General features: G+C 43.9%; 1 protein-coding gene and 1 long non-coding RNA gene across 9 annotated transcripts in view; one reads left to right on the top strand and one right to left on the bottom strand.

Moving 5' to 3' along the window:
- Positions 1–10,938: 10,938 nt before the first annotated feature.
- NFIB (nuclear factor I B) overlaps positions 10,939–24,793 on the top strand; it is a 241,582-nt gene continuing 227,727 nt past the window's right edge. For 4 of the 8 annotated variants that reach the window (XM_038552412.1, XM_038552408.1, XM_038552410.1 and 1 more), the window contains exon 1: positions 19,194–19,853. In XM_038552412.1, coding sequence (XP_038408340.1) covers positions 19,824–19,853 — 30 coding nt within the window. In that variant the 5' untranslated portion in view covers positions 19,194–19,823. Of the gene's footprint in view, positions 11,307–19,193; positions 19,854–24,793 lie in introns of those variants that run through there. The other 4 variants (XM_038552413.1, XM_038552411.1, XM_038552407.1 and 1 more) reach the window with 3 other exon arrangements.
- Positions 14,025–16,188, bottom strand: LOC119873911. The gene is made up of 2 exons (XR_005366772.1): positions 15,871–16,188; positions 14,025–14,667 (listed from the first exon to the last, which is right to left on the bottom strand). It is a non-coding gene; the product is annotated as an uncharacterized LOC119873911 (long non-coding RNA).

Here is a 24,793-nt window from a genome sequence, read left to right as displayed (position 1 = left end):
TAATTGCCCATCAACAGGTGATGACTAAATTGTGATATACCATACAATGAAATACTACTAGGTAGTAAAAATAAATGAACTGTTGATATACATAACAACATGAATAAATGTCAAATTATGCTGAGTGAAAGAAGCCAAACAAAAAAGAATACCTGTTGTGTGATTCCATCTGCATAAAATTCTAAAATGCGCAAGGCTAAAATATAATGACAGACAGCAGATCAGTTGGGAGGGATTACCAAGAGACACAGAAAACCTCTTAAAGGTGATTGAAACGTCTCTTATCTTGATTGTGGCGATGGTTTCACTAGCGTATATAAGCGTTAAAACTTATCAAAATTATACACCTTAAATATGTACAGTTTATTATGTGACAATTATTCCTTTATAAATGTGCATTTTAAAACTTGCAAAACTATTACAACATTAAATGAGTGAAATTGCAATCTACAAAGCAGGAAAGAAATTTGCACCAGATAGAACTGGCAAAGGTCTCAGGTCCCGAATGTATAAACAACACCTACAAATGAATAAGAAAAACACAGAAAAGCTCAACTAAAATGGGCAAAATATTTTTTTTTGAGGGGGGGCCAAAATATTTGAACAGACATATTACAAAAGAGGCTATCCAAATGGCCAACCAAAAGCAGCTAACCTCATCAGTCATCTGGAAATGCAAATTAAAACCACGTTGAGATATTATACCCCAGAAATAGAAAAAAGACCAATTAAACAGTGTTGATGAAGATGTAAAACAACTAGAACTTTCACGCACTGCTAGTGGGAGTGTAAATTAGTACAGTCACTTTAGAAATCTATTTGGCGTTATCTCCTAAAATTTATCATAGGCTACTTCATAACCTGGAAATTCTACTCCTAGGTTTATGCACAAGAGAATGCATACATATGAACTCTGGAACAAATGTAGAAGAATGCTCTTCTCTCTATTATTTTTATTGGCTCCAAACTGGAAATTACCAAGTGATTGTCAAGTAGAGAGTAGATAAATTGTGTTGTATTCATACAATAGAATCCATACTGCAAAAAAAAAAAAAAAAAAAAAAAAAGAATCCATACTGCAAAGTAGGGAGAAAAGAAAACACCTTTGTTATCTGCAAGAGCAAGAAGGGGTATCACATGAAATACTGAAAAAAGTAGTTCAGACATAAAAAAGCAACTATCATATGCTTCCCTTGATATAAAGTTCAAAACTGGACAATATAACTTTGTATTGTTAGAAATCAGGACAGTGGGTATCTTTGGGAGAGATGGTGGGGTAGTAATTGGCAGAGAGCAGAATGTGGTTTCTGGATTGCCAGTAATTTTCCATTTCTTTATGTGGATGGTGGTGACATGGATCAGTCATCCTATTTGGGCAACAATTTATTTATTTTTTTAAAGCAGAGGAAGAGAGATGGGGAAGTCACTATATCTCACCCTTGAGGGATCCAAAGAATTAGGCCAAGGCTTTGGAAGTACTTCCTTTCTCCTTACTGACCAAGTCTTGGCCAGACTTCAGTGTCATGCTATAGTTGTGCTAAGGTTGTCCACTGCTTATGCCTCTCTGTTAGGTAATTGTTGGGGCCTAGAATGAGCCCTACATGAAGGAGAAGAGATTTCAAGGTTGGGGAAAGCCACTCTGTTGAGGGTGGGGCATGTAGGGACAAAAAAAAAAGTTAGTATGAGGTTGGTTAGGAGTTGTTGACCCTGGTTAAGTTCTTTACTTCCCTGTACCCCAGTCTTCTCATTTGTAAAGTGGAAATAATATTGTACCTGTACTATAGGGTACTGCAGAGGATAGACCAGGCTGGTTCTAGATCAGTTGCCAAAGCACTACAGAGCCCCTCAGGGCTGCTCCCATCCCCTATTTTCAATAGATAGATACCCCTGATTTACTGTGTGTTGAAAAAAAAAAAAAAGCTCTTTTCTATCTTTACATAAACATCTTTCTGCAAATTTTCTAGAATTCTCAAATCATCCTTCTGACCTCACAAAGAAGCGTGACAGGCCTATGAATTTAGAGCAATGCTACACAAGGCTTCTATTTCTGTTAGCTGTTCCAGTATTTTCTTCTCCCTCTCCCCATTCCAGGTCTCTTTCCTCTATGCTAGAATGTTGTTTGTTTTGTTCACTCTGAATTTCTTGGAAATAGTAGGTGCTTTTCTGTTGCCTGAAGAGTTGTGTCAATGGGTTCTGAGGTGCTCTCAATTCTTATCATTTGGGTAGCATCATTCCATGCCTGTCACTAAATCAGCCCTGGGCACTTTCTTGAGGATAGGAGCAGAATCCCATGTCCCACCTTGAACCAGAACCTGTCATAGGGCAGGTACTCCATAAATGTGTAGGAGGGGGCCCTTGCTCAAGCTGCTATTATAGTTCTCACTATTCTAGAGAGAGTCAAAAGGAGTAAATTTGAGACAGAAATTGCCTCTCACAAACTTCAAACTACACCACAGCCTCCTTCAAATCCATCTCCCTTAGCATCAGGGGATTCGGGACCTCCATCTTGGTCTTTAAACTGTAATTGCAAATAAATGCCATATGCCAAGCCCAGTGGCACTCAGAGGAGCCCTGAGGTATGGTCATTGTCACAGACCACGTTAACTCTTGTTTACCATCTCTCACCACATTCGAAGAACAAGGACAGAGACAAATAATAATCTGATAATCAGATTCAGGAAATATTTCTTGAGAAAAGATTACGTTCCATCCCGACATATTTTGACGTACAATATTTTTTTATTCCCAAACAACATCGAAGCAGGTAGTTTAGATTCTTAACCGCTCTTCTTAAAGGGAAGGCGACCTTGGCTAAGAATTATTACACGCCTTTCCCAGAATCACATAGCTTTCGGGTGACTAAGAAAGGATTTGAACCCCCAACCATGGTGCCTCTAAGTCCAAGTCTATTCCCTTCCATTTCTCTAGTCCATCCCTTCAGAAACGCTGGAGAATGAAGATAGTCTTGTTACATTCTGTCATGCTTTGTTTGCACCCCAAACTGGTTTACCCAGCTTGAGAAGTTCTTTAATCACCACAGGGTATTGAATGAATCATAGCTATATCCAAAACTCAAATCCACATTCAAAGGAAGAAGATCTATCCCATTGATAATATTTAAAAGAATGTGCCTGGAGTTCTAAAGGCAATTTCAAAAGAAGAGTGATAAAAATGTTTGAAGGAATACTTGCAAAGCCTTCCAAGGCAGCTCCTGTGAAAGGCCCACACTCGCCTGGGTGGTTATAGTCTTGCACTGTATCTTTGCTGCATTGTACCTCTCAGCTTTGGCCATAGGCTTTGGAATTAGAAGGACCTGGTTTTGGAGCCCCATAACCTCTCATAGTTACTCAACGTCTCTGAGCCTCAGGCTCCTCATCTTTAAAAGAGCAGAGATAATAAATGTGACATACAAAGAGCAGAGCCATGGTTAGATCTGAGTACCTGGTAATTATTATCACTTGTTATGACACTCATTTTAACTTAAGGTTGGGGAAAACCATTGCCCTAGGGGAGACCTTGCTTAATAAAGGTGCTGCCCTGGGTCACAGCAAAGAAGAAGATCCAGCCTGTAGGTAGTCATTTAACATGCTCTGGAAGAAAGCATATGTGGACCGCAGGGAAACCTGGCACATAGGGTGTGGCCTCCTGAATGCACAGTGGTGTGCCCACATGGCTCCCCTCAGATGGTGCTTTGGCCAGAGTAAGGGCCATTAAGATCATTTCTCCGGATGAGCCTAGAGTCTGGGTGAATATGGACCGCTCCTGTGCCTGCCAAGAGAGTAACTATAGACCTCACCATGTACATAATGCATGAACTTCTCAATTATTTACCGTTTTGACTCTGTGATGTTGTATGTGGGAGCCCCACATTGACGTTCGTTTGGGAGAAGAACCTAGAGAGCGGGTGTCCTGTCGGAAGAATGAAGTGCTATGAGCAAGTGTGAACTGCACAGGACACAAACAGCAATGACGGCAGGGCAGTCACTGTAATTAAATCCTGCTTTCTGGGCAAATTTCGAAGAATCGTCCACAGAGACATAGAGATCAGGCCTACTTAGATTGTATACATTTTTATTATTTTTCATAAAGCCCATTTATTAAATCATAGCTAGCAAGGATTCATTTTTACCAACTTTTGTAAAACTTTCCAAAATCTTAAATTCATTTCCAGAAAGTCCTTAGTTGGTACCCTGTGTCCTATTTCAACATTCAGAAAATACTGTATCTACATGGATACGGGAGCTTTAGATTTTCCGGGATAGTGGTTGTCTACTTGGGTATTAGCAGAACATCACACCTTTGTGAGATATGTCTGATAGGAATATTACGAAGTATTTTACTTTATCAATGAGAGCACATTTGACATTATCTCCATAAAGTGATCAGCTTCCTTAACTTGCATTCTGATATTTTCTTTTTAAAGAGAGAAAGAACACTGTGCGTATGGTCAGGATTTATGTGGGTTCAGGTGTCTGGCTTATGGACATCAAATGTTAATTATGACCTGCAGCATAAAAGGTGGTGAGTGGTTAACCTGGGACATTTCCATCTATAAAGGAGCTTGCGGTCACAGTATTTCTGGTGAGGCTGTCATGCTGATGCACAGAAGCCTGCTTCTCCACATGCTCTGAAATAAATGGCAATAAAAAGAACACTTGTTTAGAGTCAGGGACCTCTTCTATAATGCCAGCATGGTGGCTAAATAGCTTCGTAGCCTTGATCAAGTCACTTTATCTCTCTGAACCATGTTTTGATTTCTCAGCTATAAGAAGAGCAGTTGGTTTAGATCAAGGCTTGCAAACTCATGGTGGGAGAGGTAAGCAGGTAAACCCACATGAGGAAAGTGGGCCAGTGGAATGCAATGGGGCACTCAGGACATTGAGCCCCAGAGAAAGGGGGTGGGGATTCTGCTCCAACCTTTTAAATGAATTCCAACATTCAAAAGATGACAGGGCAAAGCACAGGATACTGCCAGTTTTGTTTCTTTGTTTCTTGTCTGGAAGTCCCCAAAGTCTCTTCTAGTTTTAGCATCTTAGAGTGTTGCACCCTTTCACTAATCTCAATGATGGGAATAGAAGGTTAAGTGGAAAAGTCACAGAACAAAATTCTGTTGACTTTAAAATCTTATAACTATGCCAAATAATATATAAGCACGGAAGCAAATCCTGGATTGGAATATATGCAAATGAAACAGGGTTTTTAGGTAACGGGAATGTGGGTGGGTGTCATTTATATTTTGGTAATTGTTCACTTCAAGGGTTTCAACTCTTAAAAAAATAAAAAATAAAGGGTCTCTACTCTTGTTTGTTTGTAGAACAACAAAAAAACTTTAAGAATAATAGTAAAAGAAATATTGAGGGCAGCTCAGAATGGTGCCAGACATGAAGAGAAAAAGGGAGAGGTAGTGATATTAGGTATGTTCTTGAAACTTGTGTTTCTACCCTGCTCTGTATTTGCTTGTCAATCATCCTTAAACAGTAAGCTGTTAAGACAGTGTTAATTGCACATAGGTAAAGCCTGTGTACCTGAATTTTCCCATCCAACATTGCTCCTCCTTTCCCCCGCTGTGTTGTTTATAAAAATACTTTGCACATCATGAAGAACGGTGGTATCAAAAGTTTCGTGACTTTGTTAGTTTGGCTTTTGAATGTATTATTCAAGAGTTTTGTTTTGTTTTTAGTGGGTGGGTGGGGTGGGAAGGGCACCTGACTTATCGTCCCTAATTACTTTTTCTTTGGTTTCTAACAACACTGTTTTCATTCTACAAACCCACATCATTGACCTGTAAAGTGAGCAAAAAACCAAAGGTCGTTATTTGGTGTGTTTATTTGAAGGCTTTTAAGATATCCCACGGGGAGCTTACTCTTTTCTCAATAAACTTAGAAGAGAATATTAGTACAAAGCAATAGAAATATGCCTCTCTATCGTAACTGCAGAAATCCTCAAAAATGTATTCATCCTTGTACGGTAGCACCCAGCCCCAGGTCAAGACCCATATTAAGCATGTGATACATGTTTGTAGAAGAATTGCATTCCTCTTATACTCCCTAGGCTGCATCGAAGCTTTCTTAGTTATTGAATAAAAACACAAAATATGGTTATTGATCTTCTTTCGTAGTGGGCAATTTGAAATGATACCGCTATGTTCTAGATATGCCAAGAAGAATCTTTGACCCCAGGATGTGGATGCAGGGGGCTTGACATTCATTTTCTTGTTGAAAATGGCCCACTGAGCAAAAGGCAACATGGTCCTTTGCCAGAACTATATTGAAGGATCAGTAGACTGTCTAGCGCTTTCTTGCATCCTGTTGCCTCACTGATTTCTGGATTGCCAGATGCTTCTGTTTTTTGAAAATGGTTAAAAAAATACCTTAGTGATTCTGTTGTTTCAGAAACCTTACATATGGCACAAAATATCCTGAACATTTTTGAGAAAACACTTGTGTTTCCTTTGCTCAATTTAATCATCATTACAGCCTAAATTCATTCAAGTTTATTGTTTTCTTTTTATGGGCATTTTGATGGTTGAAACTAAAGTTATATAAAAGTGTGAGTAAGCAAGATATGAAGATTTAATGGTTCATAGCTTTTCTTTTGTAAAGTAAGTCTTCAAAACATAAGTAGGCTAGGGAAGGTGGATACTTTAAGTTGAGAATTCATGACAATTGACAGAAAAATGGTTTTTTCAAAGCTGTGAGACATCCTTGATTTATCATCATTGAATCAGAGAGCAAATTTTTCACACACTGAGTCATAACTAGAGATTTTTTTTTTTCTTTTGGTAAACCACCTCAACCTGCTCTTGAAAACCCCTGGTTTGTGTATGAAATGAGACTAAGTCTGTCGCTGTTTTGCTTGTGAAATTTAACAAGACCATAGCCTGGGGTTGGGGAGGCTGTGAGCCACACCACCATCTCAGGTTTTTGATGACACCACAAACCACTTGAGATTTATTATGTTAGCAGATGTCATCAGATATATGTGTGCACAGGTGCAGCATGCATTTAGTGAAAGAAGGAACACTGCGTGTGTGTATTTATTTTTGTACCCATACTCTCAATGGTTAGAAAAGAACCTGGTGTGCCTGTCTTGGGTGGTGTGGAGTTTCGACTCCATTGCAAGGGCTTATCTGGTAATCTCTTGAAGTCTTTTCCCCACATATACTTCTGTGTGGTGAGCAACTATGTCTTGTGGGAAAGATGCTGTGTTTATTTTTCACAATCAATGTCTAAAGAAGAGGCACAATGGATTATAGTAAAGATTGCTAGAACCAATGGAAAATAAAAATAATTACGGGAAGTTGTTGTTTATACTTGGGTATTCCTCCTACACAACAGTATACTAGATATGCATTCTCTTTTCCTCGGTAAAAGTTGTACGAAGATAGCTCTCATCTGTAGAACTAAAACAAAGTGCCAAAACTTGGCAAAGACTCTCTAAATATTTTTAAATAATTAAGAAATATTTGAAACTATTTCCCTAATTTCTGGAGGCAATATGCAATATGAATGTTTAAGAAAGCTTTATACGTTATGCAGTTTTTAAATTCTAAAAAATATTATCCAATTGTTTTAAAAGACGGTGTGTTTATTTAGTGTCATGTCTTAAGTATTCCACTATCTTTATTATATCAATTAAATTTGCACACATGCTAGCATAATAATGGACTAAATATAATAATCTAATAAATTAGTGTGTGCCCTTTAGTAGTAAAAAATAATAGAAATAAAAACACACTTCCTATATTTTTGAGAAATAGCGAAGTAAGAAAAAATAAACACCTTTGGGGTAATGACTGAAAATTACTGGTTTAGATGGGGTAGAAGAATTACTTCAATTATGACATAAAGCATTGTAATAATGCATGCTTTTAGAAATAATTATATAGTGATTATTCTCAACGATAAACACGTGCAGATGTTGCAGTACATTAAAAAAAATTCTTAATTTGAAGAAAACATACAGAAACTGCATTACCAGTTAATTGGCTTTAAGAAGAACCAGAAAATCTAAAGTGTCAGTGTATTCGTGAATCTTCTAGTTAGTTCTAAGGAATAATCGTGCCTCCAACTGAAGGCATAAAGAAATTAGCTTTCTACAGGGATCACTTCAGTTAGAGGTGTCAGAGGGCCAAAATTCCTAAGTAATGTTGGGCAGTCCTTATTTTTAAAAAATGGTTGTAATTTCTAGAAAGATGAATATATAAAGACATTAGATCTTAATTATATTCTAGGAAAGGTTTTTAACCAAGATAATTTTATTTTAAAAAAGCACTCCCTAATTTCTGTATATTGATTTACAATGCAAAATATGAAAACTGGACAATCAACCAACAGCGTAGATTAGAAGACTATTACCATTAGCCAAACAAGAGACTTAGGAGCGATGACTACAAATTAGTGAGTCCGATTTTTCTAAGACATGATTGGAAGTCAATTTCCTTATTTTGTGAGCATTGCATATCATTTAATTATGATATGTGCACATACTTGACAGAAGAGTAATTGGTAGAGTAGTAAGTATTGTAAGCATCACATGTCAAAAGAAATGAATTACATGCAAATAAAAAAAGATAATCTATGAAAGACTGGACATGACATACAATGGTACATTCTATTACTAAATAATATGCTTAGGCAGAAATCCTCTGACAGGTGACACTAACTCCAGATTCATTCAAGTTATCATTGGAAAAACACAGGAAATCCTTCTTTTTGCCCTTTCCTACACCTTTCTCCATTTCACGTCTTTGGATATTTCGTAAACAAAACTGGATTCTTCCTGTTAATGTAATTCTTTTTGCATGAAATAGATGTTGGGAAGGATTGGTAACTCCACTATGGGCTTCAAATAATTGCAAGAGAAAAGACTTTCTGAGGCACACTTAGAAAAGTTTTTGAATTTGGTAACACTGCCCATTTAAACACTCCTTTGCATCCTCAACAATTCTTTAAAGTTTAGCTGCTTCGAATTTTCATATTTTATATTTGGTTCCTTAGTGCTAAATGTGATTTGCTTCACCATGAAACTACTATTAGGAAATGCTAGAATGGAAACAGATCTGTTTGTTACCCACTTGAATTGACTGCCTGAGTAGACTGAATTATAGCTACACTAGCTGAGTGGTTAAAATGACCTAACTTGGATTGCGTTAGATGTTAAAAATTAATTTTCCTTGGGAAGTTATAGCTAAGTGTGGAGATACATACATACTTATATATGTGTACATGTGTGTAAGCCCATCCTCAACTCCCTTCCCAAAGCCATATAGATACATACTGTGCTAGTTTTTCTTAGGGGGGAAATCGGGAACTGTTAAACCTTCTGTTTAATAACCCATTTTTAAATTTGGTATTTTCTAAAGTCCAATTGGGTCAATACAATTTCTACTTTTCCACTTATCATTGAAATGGGCTATGTGTATTACTCACATACAGCCAGCCATATAGTGTGTGTGTGTGTATTAGAAAAAAGACCTTTCTCTTTCTTTTTTTTTTTCTTTTTCTTTTTTTCTTTTTTTTTTGTGATGAGGCCAAAGTATCTTCCTTTTTAAATAACGTGTACTGTAGAAACCAAGAACCTGAACAAGGTTGTTTAAGTTCTCTTGGACCTTGAGGGTAAACATAACAGACTAAAATCCTGCCATGCTCACATTTAGTGGAGAGATAAGAACAATTCATCGGGAGCTATTCCGGTCCCACTGGTAATCACATAATTGAACAGGGATTTTAGAGGATATTTGAAGCCATTGTCTGTTGTGCAATTACATAATTAGTCAAAATCTCTGTAATAAAATCTTTTCTAAACACACGTGGGATAGTACCATGTAAATTTAGGGCTAATGTTATATTTTTACTTCTAAAACTTCGATTTTAAATCAGAATTATGTAACAACTGAATTTCACCGTTAAGCATTTTACCACACCATACATGCTTAAAATGAAAATAACTGGATTAACTTAAAAACTAAGAAAAGCACTACTTTCATTTAACTTAAAAAAAACAACCAATCAAATCCACTTTGTTTATGAACATGAGCGGTCTACCAAACCTCACCTAGAGTGTCTGCTTCTGGGGACCCAGAGGTCGTATCTATTTTTGGTGCTAATTATTTCTCGCACCGACCCCTGGATCCTTGACATTCTCACGGATGCATATAAACACAGGTCAAAAGTGCTGTCGGGTGGTTTTGCGGTGCTGGTAGCGCTCGGCCGAGGACCACTCCGAAGCCCTCTTACACGAAAGCAGACGCGGCCCTGCGAAGTTGACCGCGCAGCGTGGCGGGCGGCAGGGCAGGCCCCCGCGGCCGCGGGCATCGCCGGCTCCGCCGAAGGGCCTCGCGCCGCGGCTCTGCCCCGCTCCCCCGCACGCCGGCGGCGAGGCCCCGTGACCCGGGGCGCACAAAGGCGCGCGGAGCCCGGCGGCGCCCCCTCGCCTCGCCTCGCCTCGCCTCGCCTCGCTCCGGCCCGGCCCGGGCTGCACAAAGAGCAGAGCCGCCACTCGCGAGGGCCGCCCGCGCCGCGCAGCCCGCCACACCCACTCGGGGCCGCTCCCGCCGCCGCCGCCGCCGCCGCCGCCGCCGCCGCGGGCGCCCTGATGAATATGCATCGCCGCGCGCCCGCCCCCGGCTCCTCCTTTCGCCTTCCTTCCCGCCGCCAGGCGGAAGCGAAGAGCCGCGCTTCCCGCGCGCCGGGGCGGCCGGGGCGGGGCGGGGCAGGGCGGCCGGCGAGCCGGAGAAAGAGAAAGGCCGGGAGGCGGCGGCGGGGCGAGCGCGGCCGGGCGCGGAAAGGGTGCGCGGGTGGGTGGCGGTTCCGGGGCAGCCCCGCCGCCGGCCAGGCCAATCCGAGGGCGGGGAAGGGGCGAGCGCGCGACCCCGCGGCCGCGGCGGCCCCCAGCCCGGAGCGGCCCTGCTAAAACAACAATAAAACCCACCGAACACACGCACACACGCACACGCACACGCACACACCCCCCGCTCTGGACGGCGTTCAAGGCAACCACGGGAAACAGTCTTCTGCAAGTGAGAGGAAGGAAAACTGCATATCCAGACTGAGGGGGCTGCCTGCTTTTAGACTTTTTCTTCTCGGGCCAAGAACTGGGGCATTGCAGAAATAATACTTTAAAAAATAAAAGACTACTCCCGGATTGCCTTTTTTTTTTTTTTTTTTTAAACTAAGCACAAAAAGCGACACCCAAACAGCCCTTGAGAAAATCCACAAATCTGTACCTGAGACACGTGAAGTCAGCGGCCCAGGGTTCTGTTGCAGACTCAAGATCTCTTTTATTTAATGCAATACAGTGCAATGGTATGTGGCTTTGAAATGATGGGTTTTATTTGCTCGTCTTGTTTGTCCCTTGCACCCCCTTCACCCCAGACACAATTTTTTTTCCTGTTTGTGCATTGTGAAGTGACTGTTTTACCTAAATAAATGTCATTTCTGCTTTACAGGTTGACCTATAGTGCTGGATTTCCAGGCCGATGCAAACATGTACTTTTTTTTTTTTTTTTTTCTAGTTTAGCAACTTTACTTTTATGGCGGGAATCAGTTGGTAACATTGTGAGCCCAAACTGTTAAATGTAGTATTTTCCCTGCTTAATTCCCTATTTTCTCCTCCTCCTCCCAATGTTGGAAAAATTATTGTACAAATGATGTTTTAGTTGTACCCTGTAGTCCATTCTCTTTTCTTACAGCATTTTTTTTTTCGTTCACTTTATGGTGAATATGCACAGCTTTGTTATATATTCTCATTAAAAGTGCATTTTTTTTTTTTAGATCAGTGACGGTAGTACTATTTATTTAGTTCTGGATAGTATGTTAGCAGTTTTTAAAATCAATATTTGTTCCCAATTTAGTGTCCCCCCCTCCTCCCGAAGTTGCAGGATCAAACTGTTAGTCCTCCCACACCTCTCTCCCCGTTTTAAAAAAGATTATGATGGATTTCTTCCCGCTCCTAATACTTTTAGTCCTGCTGGTTTTGCTCTAGGATTTTTACCCCTGTAAGTATGTGTGTGTGTTTGTGTGTGCGCGCGGGCGCCTCCCTTTTCCCTTGTGCTCTCTTCGCCAGTACGTCTGGGACACATTTTAATGCACAATATCCCATCCATTAAGTTGTGGTTGAATGCGGAGTGTGTGAGGACTTGGCAGCTTTCAGGTTGAAGGGGGCGGGGAAGCCAGTTTCGACTTTGACACAAGATGCCGAAGTGGCGTGATTGGAATTATTATTAGGGCTGTGAACATGGCCATCTTCTCCTCCGGTTAGAAGAACTGCCATTGAACTTGAGACGGGACATAACAAGATCTCCAAGTCCCGCCCCCTTCCCCCCCCCCTCCGCCCCCCAGTACAGTAGCTGGCAGGGAAAAGGCGCCAAAATACACAAGATTAACTCTAACGTTCTTTGAATGAATCTTATAGCACCATCTTTTGTAATTTTAATTTTCCAACAGGCGGGAAAAAGTTAACTTTTGAACCCATCCTTGAACAGACATTTAAATCAGCTCTAAAATGGAATAAATCCAGAAAGCCATACACGCATGCTTATGTGGTTAGAAAAAGAATGCACGTGTAAATAAGCAGGGTGCATGTGTGTATCTGACTGGGGAGTTCAAGATTTAATCAAAATCAGAATTGGTGTGACTTTTGAGCACCTTTACTGTAGGGGGGTGGGGGGAGAGAATTGTGAGGCTAAGAAGCTGACCTTTAAGCAGCCTAAGTAAAAACTGCAAAGAGTTGTGAAACACAAAACGTTGTGGTTTCCAGTTTTACATTTGAGGTTTGATGTTTTCATTTAATGGTATGAGAGATGGAGAAAGCTCCAGCGCTGAAAAGTCCCTATTAAATCATATGTGGGCAAAGGTCAAGCACTCCAACTCACTGATACAATATACTGCAGATTCTTGCCTAACTGATGGGAAGCACAGGAAAAAGTGCTTGGGCAATAAAAGTATTAGAAGGGTAATTATCGTCGTGGTTGGGACTGCATTCTTGTGCACTGGGAAAAGGTTTTTACTGGCCCAGATGAATTTTAAAGCTGAGTATTGTTGAAAGCTGTTTTAATAGGAAATTGATTAGCTGAGTGTTTCAGACAATAAATGGTGACAGTTTCATTGTTTGATGTCCAAAATAAATTCTTTTTATTCTTTAGCAGACATAGACATCTATTTAATTTTAATATGATCAGACCGAGCAGCAGTAGCATAATTATGAGTGAATATGATGTCACGAACATCTGTAACTTTGCTTTTAGAGTTTGTGACATCACACGATTTGACAATCTTATTGCTTTGAAATTTAACTTACTGTATTGTTAAAACATTTCAGAGATAAAGTTTACTGAACATATATTCTGTGTAGGCCCAATTGTCTTTTCTATTTGTAATTTTGCAATTGCTTGTTAAATTTTAATTTGGAAGTTAAAATGCACAATTCTGTTGTTATGTGTTATTTTGACTCTGAGACAGAATGGCAGTTTTCAAAGGAAGAATTCGAGAAAAGGGTGCAGAAAGTTTGAATTTCTTTGCAGTACCCCTTCTACAATTTTTAGTACAGAATGTAAAGGCTACTTGGCTATTTTGGATAAAGCTTTTGAAACATTTCCTTAAAACAGATCTGTTTTCATGTCACAAAGGCATATGTAGATGGACAACCAAAAAAACGACTTATATGTAGAAATAGAATGACAGTACAGTTTTACTTTAGAGGTCAGCTCTTTTGAAAAAGGACGAAATAGCTGTAGTTGAAATAACTACAACCTTCTCAGTATTAGCAGCGAAGAGACTGTGTATTGAGACTGTGTGTAACTTTTGAAGTATTGTGAGTGAAGCAAGGCAATTATTACCATTATTTTCAAGGTTTAAAATAAATCATGCAAAAGTTACAGGCAACTGCTGACTTTGTAATCCGGGAGCAAATGTCTTCAGAAGTTGGGAATCTCCGTTGATGAACTGGCTTCATCTCTGTAGAGAAGTGAAAACCAGCTAACCTTAATAGAGGGATCTGGCCCAGTCACTGTTCAGATTTAGTTGTAGCTTGTAAATGTGCCCGAAATGTAAGCACACTTAGTGGGATAGTATTTTTTTTTTTTTTTTAACAGTCGAGTACAGGCATTTCAGCAGCGACATTATTAACAGCGTCATTTTTCTCATTTAGTTTTGTCCTCAGGGGACACCAAACAGCTCCCAGAGGAGGGAAGAAAAGTCCACGGTTATTTATTCATTTCAGTGAAAGGCAAAGCACTGGCAATGGGGGGGTGGGGTGGGGAAGCTTAACCAGTTGTGAATTTTCTAGGAGGGAAAAATTGCTACCCTAATTTGACAGTAGTAGTTTAAGGGCTGAGAGAGCTGGGCATGATTTTGCAATTCCCATCAAGTGCAGGCAATTTCAGTACTTGTTGGTTGTTTATGTCTGTGCTTCTGAGTGGATTTTTGGTGTTCCTGCTTGTGGATATAAAACTGTGTTTTCTGGGCTACACATGTATGATTTTTGTGGTTCATTTGGAAGAAGGAAGGGTCCCTGGGCATGGTGTGGTGGATACTTGCAGTTTTGCAGGCCTGTTTCCTGGGGTCAGGAGGTCATCTGTCTCTTTTGTATTTAGTTTTAAAATATTGATATTGGCGATGCAGCCAGGGTGTGTGGTTGTTGAGCCTTCCCTCAAATCACATTCAAGAGCTAAAAAAAAAAAAAAAAGTCATCGGGTGTATTGAAAATGACAGCTTTGTTAAGCTCCAAGAAACCTTTCCCTAAACTGCCCAGGATTTGCAACCTGTCACTGAGTTTTCTTAGAAGGGAGAAGGTTAAAAGAAAATCAATATTGATAGGTACTTGAGATGTCAAGTCCTCTCTGGAGGTCAGTGAAAGGCTCCAAATGGGTAACTTGCTTAATTTTTCAAGTATACGATTGAGTTTTGAAAAATCCAGTCTCCTGAAGCACTGGCATTCTTTTTGAGATCAACAAACTATCTGTGAGAAAAGAAACTTTTTCCCCCCCTATACAGTGGCAGGGAATAAGTGATATAGAGAGGAGATCTTTAGTAATTCTGAAATATCAAATATTTCTGCTGCTGCAGGAGGCTTTCAGTTCTTTCTCGGTCCTCAAACCAGATTTTGGGGTGAATGCAATTGGCCTGTCATTACCTTTCAGTGTGGGAGAGAGAGAAGAAAGAGTTTAGGGAGAGTCTAAGTATCCAAGTCTAAGAAGTGTTTGGCCCATTTTGATAGTATCAGAAACTTCTCAGAGATACTTTAAAACCACTCTTAATATCATGGCACAGACATGCTGGGAAAAAGGGAAAGTGAATAAAATGCATGCACTTTCTCACTTCCTCTCTCTACTCTTCTACCTGGGATTTAGGAGATTGGTACCTCTCAAATCAAAGATAGTGGATGAGCCTGCTGAGAGAAGCCAGATGTCCCATACACCCAAATCTACCAGACAGACTCTTTTTACAAAAGGCTCCTTTAAAGTTCATCCTGAGAAGGCCGGTAGTGACCTTGACATTGGCTGGAGAAGAAGCAGTGTTTGGGGGGTGGGGTGGGGGGTGGGGGGGAATGTCAGCTATCCTGCCCATGGCTGGGAGGCCTGAGAGGACAGTCCAAGCCATATAAACTGAGCACCCAGTAAGCCCTTCCAGGATATCTCTGTTGCTCATTTTTTCTTCCCTTTTGATTTACCCCATCTCACCATTACTCCTTTCTCAATTTCCCCTTTTCTTGGAAACAAATCAAAACTCAAAACTACCAAGCATCCTTCATGCTCATCAGACTGTACCCAACCACAAGCGCTCTACAAACATGGAGCACCTGAAAGAGATCTGAACCCCTAAGTGATAGGCCTGGGAGGCCCCAGACATCTTCACTTCTCTGGGGTCTTACCTGGGTCTGTCGCTGCTTCTTCACCCCTGGTGCTGCTGCGGATTTGTGGGCTCTTCTGTGTAACAGTTGTCAATTTTTCGCCTTTCTTTTTTAAGCTTGTGAGAAACTTTTGGATGCAACCTACTTTTGGTGGCAGAGGGAAATGGTTTCTGTTGGTAAGGAAAACTAATAGGGGAGGAGGGGTACGATGTCTGCAGACACTTGCCCAGGGCTCAGCCATGGGCCTCTTTTGCCAGGGGACAGCGGCTGGTTCTGGGATCTCTGGCTGAAAGGAGCGCTCTCTGGGTGCCAGGATTTCACTGGGGGTGGTGTGGTGTGGAGGGAGGGAAGAAGGGAGGGAGGGAGGGAGAGAAAGAGAGAGATGGGCTCTGGATTTTTAAAGAGACCCCGAAATAATGGCTTCTCTAAGAGTCCAGGCATTCAAAGAGGTGTGTTCAAGGACATGAGTGCATTCGTGCCAAGGGGAATGTCTTTTATGGTAAATTAACTCCAGTTAAATTGAATATTTGTTCAAAGGGAAACTCCAGTAGTTAAAGCTGGTATTATCAGTAGCGCTTCCCCGCCCCCTCCCCTCAGACTTCGCTACGAGGGTGAGAAAAGGGAGGCAGCATAATGTGCAATACAAAGTGATGCTTTGGGGGTTTTATTTTTAATCTGAGATGAGATTGCCTAAAAATTTCTGGGAGAGAAGTGAGTATTTATTTGGATTAATCCCGACTGTCACCTCATTCCTTTCATCTATAAAGACTGTCAACTTTATCCTGGCTTTTCAAAAAAAAGAAGAAATGACCCACACAAAGGATATTAGCGTTGTCAGAGCGCGGACTAGAGGTTTTGCCTCCGGGGTAGCAGGGAGGCTGCTCCCCGTGGTGTGTGCCCTGAAGGGTTAACTCGAGGGAGTTCTCGAAATTTCCCCGACTTTACCTGTCTTCCCAGATCCATCGCTCCCCCCTCTCTCCGGTCTCCTCAACACCCCCCCCCCGCCGCCCCCCAGCGCCTTTCTTCTCTGGGCTCTGGGTTTACGGGGGCTGCAGCTGGTAGACTTGGCAAGCTCGCCTCATTAAGAGCGCTCTTTGAAAACGGACTGTGTTTGAGCATTTCCCTAATGAGGACAGGACGGGGTTAAAAAGTGACCATTTCATGGTTGACTTGAACCTGCCTACTTTTCTTGATGTGTCGTCGTGAAATGCTTGATGTGGATAACTCCCACTTGGGGAAGGAAAAAGTCACTGGTTCCTTCAGGTCCGCTGGGGGGACGGGAGGGCGGGGGGACGGTGGGCAGAAGCGGGAGAGAGAGAGGGAGGGAAGGAAAAGGAGAAAAGTTGAGGAAGAAAACCGAGAGGGAGGAAGAGGGGAAGAGGGAAGGAGAAGCGGAGCGCCCCTCGAGACCCCAACCGCACCGTTGGGAGCAGAGGCGGCCCCGCCCTGGGGCTGGGAGCGTCGAGGCCCGGTCGTGGCCCCAGCCGCCCCCGGCAGCCCCCAGCTAGGTAGACGCGGAGCCCCCGGCACTCACTTTTCCTCCCTCCATTGTCTGGACAGCCTTTGCTTCCACCTCTTCCCCACCCACCCCTTGCCGAAAACCGGAATTTGGGGGGCGGGGAGTGAGTGTGTGTGTGTGTGTGTGTGTGTGTGCGTGTCCGCGCGCGCGCGCCTGCAGGAGGGTGCAAGGCGAACCGCCTCCCTCCCAACACCCGAAATCAAGTTCATTCACTCGGGACCCCGCGGCTGGCGGCCGGGGTGGGGGCGGGGGCGGGGGCGGGGGCGGGGGCGGGGCCCGCCGCGCGGGAGCGAGGCCGGCGCGGCCGCCCCTGCAGGGCTGCAGCAGCACACGCACCCCGCTCGCTCGCGCGCGCGCTCCCCCGCCCCGCAGCTCCGGGCGCGCCGCCGCCCCGCCCTGCCTGCACCCCGGCGGGGAGGGAGCCGCTTTCCGCCGGCGCCCCGGGCCCCGGGGGGTGGGGATTGGGAGCGAGCCAGCGGGGCTGCAGGAGGAGGAAAACGGAGCTGGCCGCGGGAGGAGGAGAAGGAGGAGGAGGGAGCAGGGGGCGGCGGCGGCGGCGGCTCGGCCCGATCCGATCCTCCAGCTCCGAGCGAGGCCACGTGCACGGGGCACCCCCGGGAGGGCGGCAAACCGCGGCGAGGCGCGGCGCGCCGCTCCTGCCGAGCTGCCCCGGGGCGCGGACCCGCGCCGGGGAGAGCCCGGAGGACCCCGCCCCCGCCCCCGTCCGGCGCCGGCGCTCCTCAACTACTTGAGCCGAAGTTCGCTCGGGCCCCCGCCTCCGCGGCCCGCCCCTCCTCCCTCCGGCCGGCGGGCTCCGCGAGCCGCGCCCGCCCCGGGTGCGAGAGTCGGCGCCCCAACCTGGGCCCCGGGGCGGCCCGGGTGTGAGGGAATTTTCCATTCGTTCCTTTCTCGGGCCCAGACCGGCTCAGTGCTTCTCCCACTCGGATGTTCCCGCGGCTTAAAGAGTCCGCGGCGAGCACAGAAATACCTCTCCCAGGGCGGGCTTTCGGGGGTGTGGATGCGTGTGGGGTGGTGTGGGGAGAGCGCGGGACTTGCCCAAAGGGCGGAAAGCAGGTCTAGTTGGGGGGGGGGGAAGTCATGGTTCTGTGGCACCGATATGAGACCTTTAACAAATGAGAGGGAGAGAGAGAGAGAGAGAGAGAGGAGAAGAGAAAGAGAGAAGCAAGAGGAGGAGGAGGAAGGTGGGGGGCGGGGGGTGTGGAGAGGCTGGTGCAAAAGGAATGCGCGTTTGCAGGAGGAGGAGTAAAGCGATGATTGTGTAATTAAATAATAAAACAATCCTTAAGTCTGATTTGGAGAGAGCTCGAGCGGGGTCCAGAGGGTGGAACCGGTGAAATTTTCAACTTCCAAGTTTTGCAACGAAAGAAAGCGAGAGAGGGAGGGGAAAAAAAAAAAAAAAAAAAAGAGCCCAGAGCAGAAAAGAGAGGAGTTTGGAGCCGAGCGGGAGAGCGGGATTTTATCGTTTGGGATTTTTCAGGAGCTCGTTCCGACCCCCCACCCCCACCCCCGCGGGCTCTGGGCAGCGGCGGCGGCGGCGGCGGCAAGCGGCAGCCTCCTCGCTCGGCCGGGTCAGACGCGGGGCGAAGCGGGCGGGCGGGCGAGCGGGCGGCCGGGCGGGCGGGCGGCCGGGCGCGGAGGAGCCGGCGCGGGCGGCGGCGGCGGCGGCGGCGGCGGCGGCTGCAGCCGGGGACCGCGCCGCGAGCCTCTTCCGCCCGGGAGACCTGCGCCCGAGCCCCCCCCCTCACCCCAGCCTCTCCCTTCTCCCCCCACCCCGCCCCCACCCGGCCCTCTCCCGCGCGCGCCCCGCCACCCGCGCGCACTCGCTCACGCTCCCCCTCGCGCACACACATGGTCGGCTCGCGGCAAAGTTTCGCCTGCGGCCGCCACTCCGGGATCCTGCCGCAGTGCTCGGGGCTGTAACCTTGAACTTTCCCAGCGCGGTGACACATTCTCCTCGCTCTCCCTCCCGCGCTCTCTCCTGCGCCCCCCTCCCCGCCTTTTTTGAAAAAGCATTTCCCCACCAACCACCACCCCAATCCAACCCACGCCGAACCTTCGCGCACCCCCTAGCCCCCAACAACAACAACAACTGCAAAACAGAAAATAAATCCCCAAACCCAAGCGAAAAGCAGCCAGCACCGGCGGCGGCGGCGGCGGCGGCCTCGGCGAGCAGGGCCAGCGCGCCCGGACTGCAAGAGGGTTAAAAGTGTAGATTGGATTTCACCCCGGGAAATCTAGCACGCCGAGTGAACTTGAATCTTTGGCTATTTAAGGAGGACTGGGTTTGTTGTGGAGTCGCGGTGATCCGGCGCAGAGCCCCGTCCTGATTGATCGCATCGCGGGGCTCAGATGACTGTAAAATGAATAGATGAAATTCTGGCTTCTCGAAGATTTTCTTGGGCATCTCCGGGAAAGTGCGTTTTAAGGCGAAGTCATGATGTATTCTCCCATCTGTCTCACTCAGGTACATGTCTCGGTCGCTGTCTCGAGCTTTCTCTCCGGTCCGAAATGCCTTTGTTTTGTTTCGTTGCTCTCCTCTGCGGACCACCAACGGCCTTGGTGAACCTCGGGACACCCCAGCCCCTCGCAGAAGTGGCCCGGAGTTGCGGCGGGCTCTGCGGGGCGGCGTGGGAGCCGGCGCGCGGCCGCCCGTCCGAGGCCACCCCGCGCGCCCAGCCCCGCGCCCTGGGCACGGGGAGCAGGCGGCGGGGCCGGGCGAGGCCCCGGGGGTGGGCAGGGCCCCGGCCGGGCAGCGCCAGCGCCAGCCCCAGCCCAGCGCCAGCCCAGCGCCAGCGCCAGCGCCAGCGCCAGCCCCTGCGCGGCCCCCCGAGAGCCTGCTGCCGCGCGGCGCCCCTGCCCGGCTGCCCGGCTGCCCGGCTGCCCGGGTGCCCGCGTGCCCGCCGCCCCTGTGGGTCGCTGGGGCGCGGAGACGGACCCTTACGGGGGGAGGGGGGACCGAGCCTCATCAACAACTAGCGAACTTGGGCGAGGGGACTCCAGCGCGAGTCCTCGCGGGCGCTCCTGGACTCCGCTGCGCGGGCAGTGGGCGGGCGGCGGGGCGAGTCGGGGGTTGTGGCCCCGAGACCCGTGCCGCGGCTTGATTTGGGGATCTGAGACTCCCGTCCGCCGCGATCCGCACTTGGAGGTTTCCAGTGACCACACCACAAAGCCAGTCTTTACGTTGACACGAGTTAGTTGGTCGTGGTGAAAGTTAGGGACTTTAGGACATGTTCATTTTCTGGGGACCTGTTCCTATGGCGATATTTGGGCGTAGCTCGGAGGGCAGACAGTAGTGCTGGAAAAGTAAGGTCATTTTTTTTTTTTTAAATTCACTTTGAAAATTGTCCTAAGACTTTAGGAACAGCGTTATGAGATAAAACCTTGGCTTGATACGTTTTTAGGAACACAGTGTACATAATTTTAAACCAGACGGTCAAATGGAAAAGTGGTGAGACCCGAGCAGACTTACCTGGGGGCAGTTTTCGTCGCTGCCCAGCTAACTAACCCATTGGCGAACTAACTGAATATCTTAGCCCAGAGTGGTTAGGTTATTTAAAGCATTATTTTAAACCTCGAAAGGTGTGGGACTGTGGACTTCAGCTCTTAGGAGGAAGTGTCCCCATTTGTAGTTGATAAGCATTTTCTTGGACATTGGCGTGGCAAACTGCGCGGTTAGAGAAGTGTCGCCAGGTCTTAGGTGTGTTGCAATTTTTTTTTTTTTAAATCCCAACATCACGATGATGCATTTTTATAGTGGACAAATGATTAAGATTTCAATTGTATGACAATCAGAAGCCATTGTGATTGGAAAGGACCGAGGCATTCATAAATTGTGAATGAAGATGAAAACAATGATAAGGCTTATTCAGTGATTGGATACAGTCCTGTAGCTTTTTGGCTGACACATTTTTTATTGTTTATATTTTGTTTGGCATCTGAGTATGATTAACTTAGATATGGCTATTTTCAGCAAGTAACGTGCACTTTAATTTAACAAAACTGGAAAAATGAGTTGCTGAGTTATTTGTATTTTAAAAGGTATGAATAATGGCCAATAAATATGATGATGAAACTGTTTCAGGTATAACGAATTGCCTTCAGTTGTAAAAGTTACCTTTCGTATTACCGATCAGGATTTTTTTTTTTTTTCTCTTTCTGGTAAACCACGCTCATTTGGCATTATTTTTACATTATTGAAGCGTAGTTCAAATAAAACAAATTGAGGTAGGCTTTTTCGCTTACAAAGTACTGCATCACTTATCCTCACCTGTAAAGGATTGCTTATCTATATTAATTTATATTTCTAGCATCAGCTGCTCAAAAACCTTGCTAGCGATTACACTGCATTTTTTATTTCCTCTAAATATGCACTGTAAAGTCACTAGCTTTATCTTAATTTCTGTAAGTTGGAAATAACATTGCAGCATCGTGACATATGGAATATTAGGAGCATATACAGCATGATCATTCAGCTATCACATTAGTATTCAAGAACACATACTTAACCAACACTAATTCATGATGACTAACATTCTCTCTTGTTTCAATAATGTAAATGTAGGTTGACGTATTAAAACAGTTTTTTGGGATTTAAGGCCTATACTCCAGAAGGAACTGTAGCTTCCCAATTCTCATTTAATATACCTGTGACTTTATGGGTAGGTAATGTAAGATGTTGCAGAAGTAAGGGCACATTAGCGATGTTACTCTTATATTAGACCAGTAGTTCAGTTTTGTGTTGTAAGAGTCTACTAGCTATAGCAAAATGTTTTTTAGGATGTGTACATACAGAATAGAGAAGCATTCCTAATTGGTTGAAAACTTTAGTGTCTCAGTTGCAATAAAGTATCTAGGTTTTAGAATTTTAATTCAAAAGGAGCTACAGTTACAGTTGTTGATATTTAGCAAAATGTTATATAAAAGTGTCAGTATATCCATATAAGTCAGTATTTATATTTCAGTATAAGTCAGATAGGAAAGGAAAAATAAGAACCATCATGTATGATTTCATATTTTGCTTTTTCTAAAAGTAATGTAAACCCCTCATAAAACTTTTACTTGGCATGATTGCATTGAATTATTAAAATTTCAAGTTCTTCGTGGAACATACTCTTGATGGTTTATTGTTATATATCAGTGCCCCAAGAATATCTAGTGTTTACTCTTCTACCTCTATATTGGTCTAATTTTCCATCCCTTTCATGGAAACCATTGTTTCTGTGAAGAAAAATAAATATTTCTGGTGGAATTAGGATTGTTTACTTTTACCTTTGCTATTTGTAACTTGGTTATTTATGTTATCAATTTAGTTGAACTAAAGGAAGTTTTAAAAGAGGAATGTCAATGAATTTTAATAGAAATTCTGAAAGGGTGAGATGACATATTACCTTAGTACAGAACCATTGGATCTTAGGTCACTTATATGCTTAGCTTAAAAAACAAAAACAAAAACAAAAAAACGACTTTCCTAATGGTTTAAAGTGTTATTATGATAACCTATTAATTAGGACATTTGAATACCTTTATCACTTCTTTTTTTGGATGAAGACAGTTATTCTCCTTATCCATGTCACTCAAAATTACTAAAAATATATTGCAACTCAGTGTTAGAAAACAGTCATATTTGGGAGATGACATTTAAGGCATGTTAATACAGAAGTGTATGTGACTTATAACAAAGCTCTACTTATCATCATTTTTTTGGAGGCTATGTCTCCTTGTCAAGTGTTTCACTTGAAAGGAATCCACAGAATAGTAAAACACTGAAGCATATTTATAAGGCAACTCTATGGGCTGAGAAAGTTTGCTATTTCTATTTGTCAATAAGAAAAAAAGTATGTTTTAAAACATTATTTGGCAGCATTGGCAATAAACTAAAGGCAATCTAAAAAAAAACATTGTTTTGTATGCATTTGCTAAGAAATTCCAAATTCAGTTCTCAAATTTGCATTTTGATGGTTTAAAATAATTTATTAAAATTTTTAGATTTACTACATGATGATTTGAAACTCAAACAGATTTAATCAATAGTATGTTTGATGTCTTTATAAGAAAATGAAATGTCACTGAACATAGTACTTAAGGATGTAAGCATTTAAGAGTTACCGCACAGCCTAATCGCTGTTGCAATAATATAGCATTTATACAAGCGTGGCAAGGGTAAAATGAATGAGACAAAGCCCTCCCCCCACCCCTGTATCCTTTACATTCTCAACTCCTTAGCTGATGAGTATGTATGTACGTTTTTAAATCATATCAGTAAATCATGGTAAGAGTCAGATTATAGGAAGTGAGTTCCCGAAGCATGTTTGAGCCCACATTTCCTTAAGCAGGGCTTCCTTTGCATTATTTCTAAGGGGGATAAACAAAGTTTTTGTAGTTACAGTGAAAGCCGAAAGCATGGCATCAGAAAGTATATGGAGCTAGGGAGGTCTTATCATGGGCTGTGGTTGCTGTGAGCAAGGGCTGCCTTCCCACACAAAGAACAGATTGTGGTTTAACTCTTTCCATGGCCTACTTTAATATGCTCACATAGTAACCGAATTGTTCAAATCTCTGCTGGAAACTACTGATCGGTGTAATGATTTCCTCTATGGCATTTGGTTATGCCTCATGCTGTGATGTAATCATCTGCATTCTGTATTGTTAGAAAATTTTGATTTATACTCATTCTGCCACAGGACCATTTTACAGCAATATGTTAAAACACTTGATAACTGCATTATTGATTGGATGGGACATACACCTTTTCCGTATGTGAAACGCGTACTGTGAACACGCCGCAGTCTTCAGCATTGAAAACTTGAATTTCATCTTAAAAATGGATTCAAAACCATAGGGGATTTGTTTTTTTTTTTTTTTTTTTTTTGGTGGACACCTTCTTTGTTAGAGTGTCATGAGTTGCACTTTCTTCATCTTTACCCTCGTGGAATTCATCAGTCTGCTGGTTAGATTGAATTTATTCCACATAATTCAGGGTGACTAGCTCTCATATGTAAATTCTAAGTTTTGGAATACGATAAGTTAGAGAAAGTTATTTTCCTGGTTGGGGTGACAATACAGTCAGTGTGACCAGAAAAGTGGCCGCAGTGGAACTTCTTATTTGCTTCAGATCCTGGTTTATAGCATGCATACAGTATGCCTGCACAGGATGTTAGCTCTTTCTCTAACCAGTAATAGGCCTAAGCTTATGAGACAGGTTTTACCTATAGCAGGAAGTAATGAAACACTAACTGCTTTGGGAAGTAACTTGAAATATCTGTAGGTAAAGATTATCTGCCATTCCTCCCTGCCTCCCTCCCTTAAAAAGGCTTAGATGGAACAGGCAGTAAGAATGCAGGAACCTAAGGTAAACCACTTAATTCAAAAGACAGGATACTGTGCAATCTATACACGTGCAGATTC

The sequence above is a fragment of the Canis lupus genome, chromosome 11 (assembly GCF_011100685.1).
Source record: "Canis lupus familiaris isolate Mischka breed German Shepherd chromosome 11, alternate assembly UU_Cfam_GSD_1.0, whole genome shotgun sequence".
Classification (NCBI taxonomy): domain Eukaryota; kingdom Metazoa; phylum Chordata; class Mammalia; order Carnivora; family Canidae; genus Canis; species Canis lupus.
Note: the sequence above shows the minus strand (reverse complement) of the source record. Positions and strands in the feature narration are given on the sequence as shown.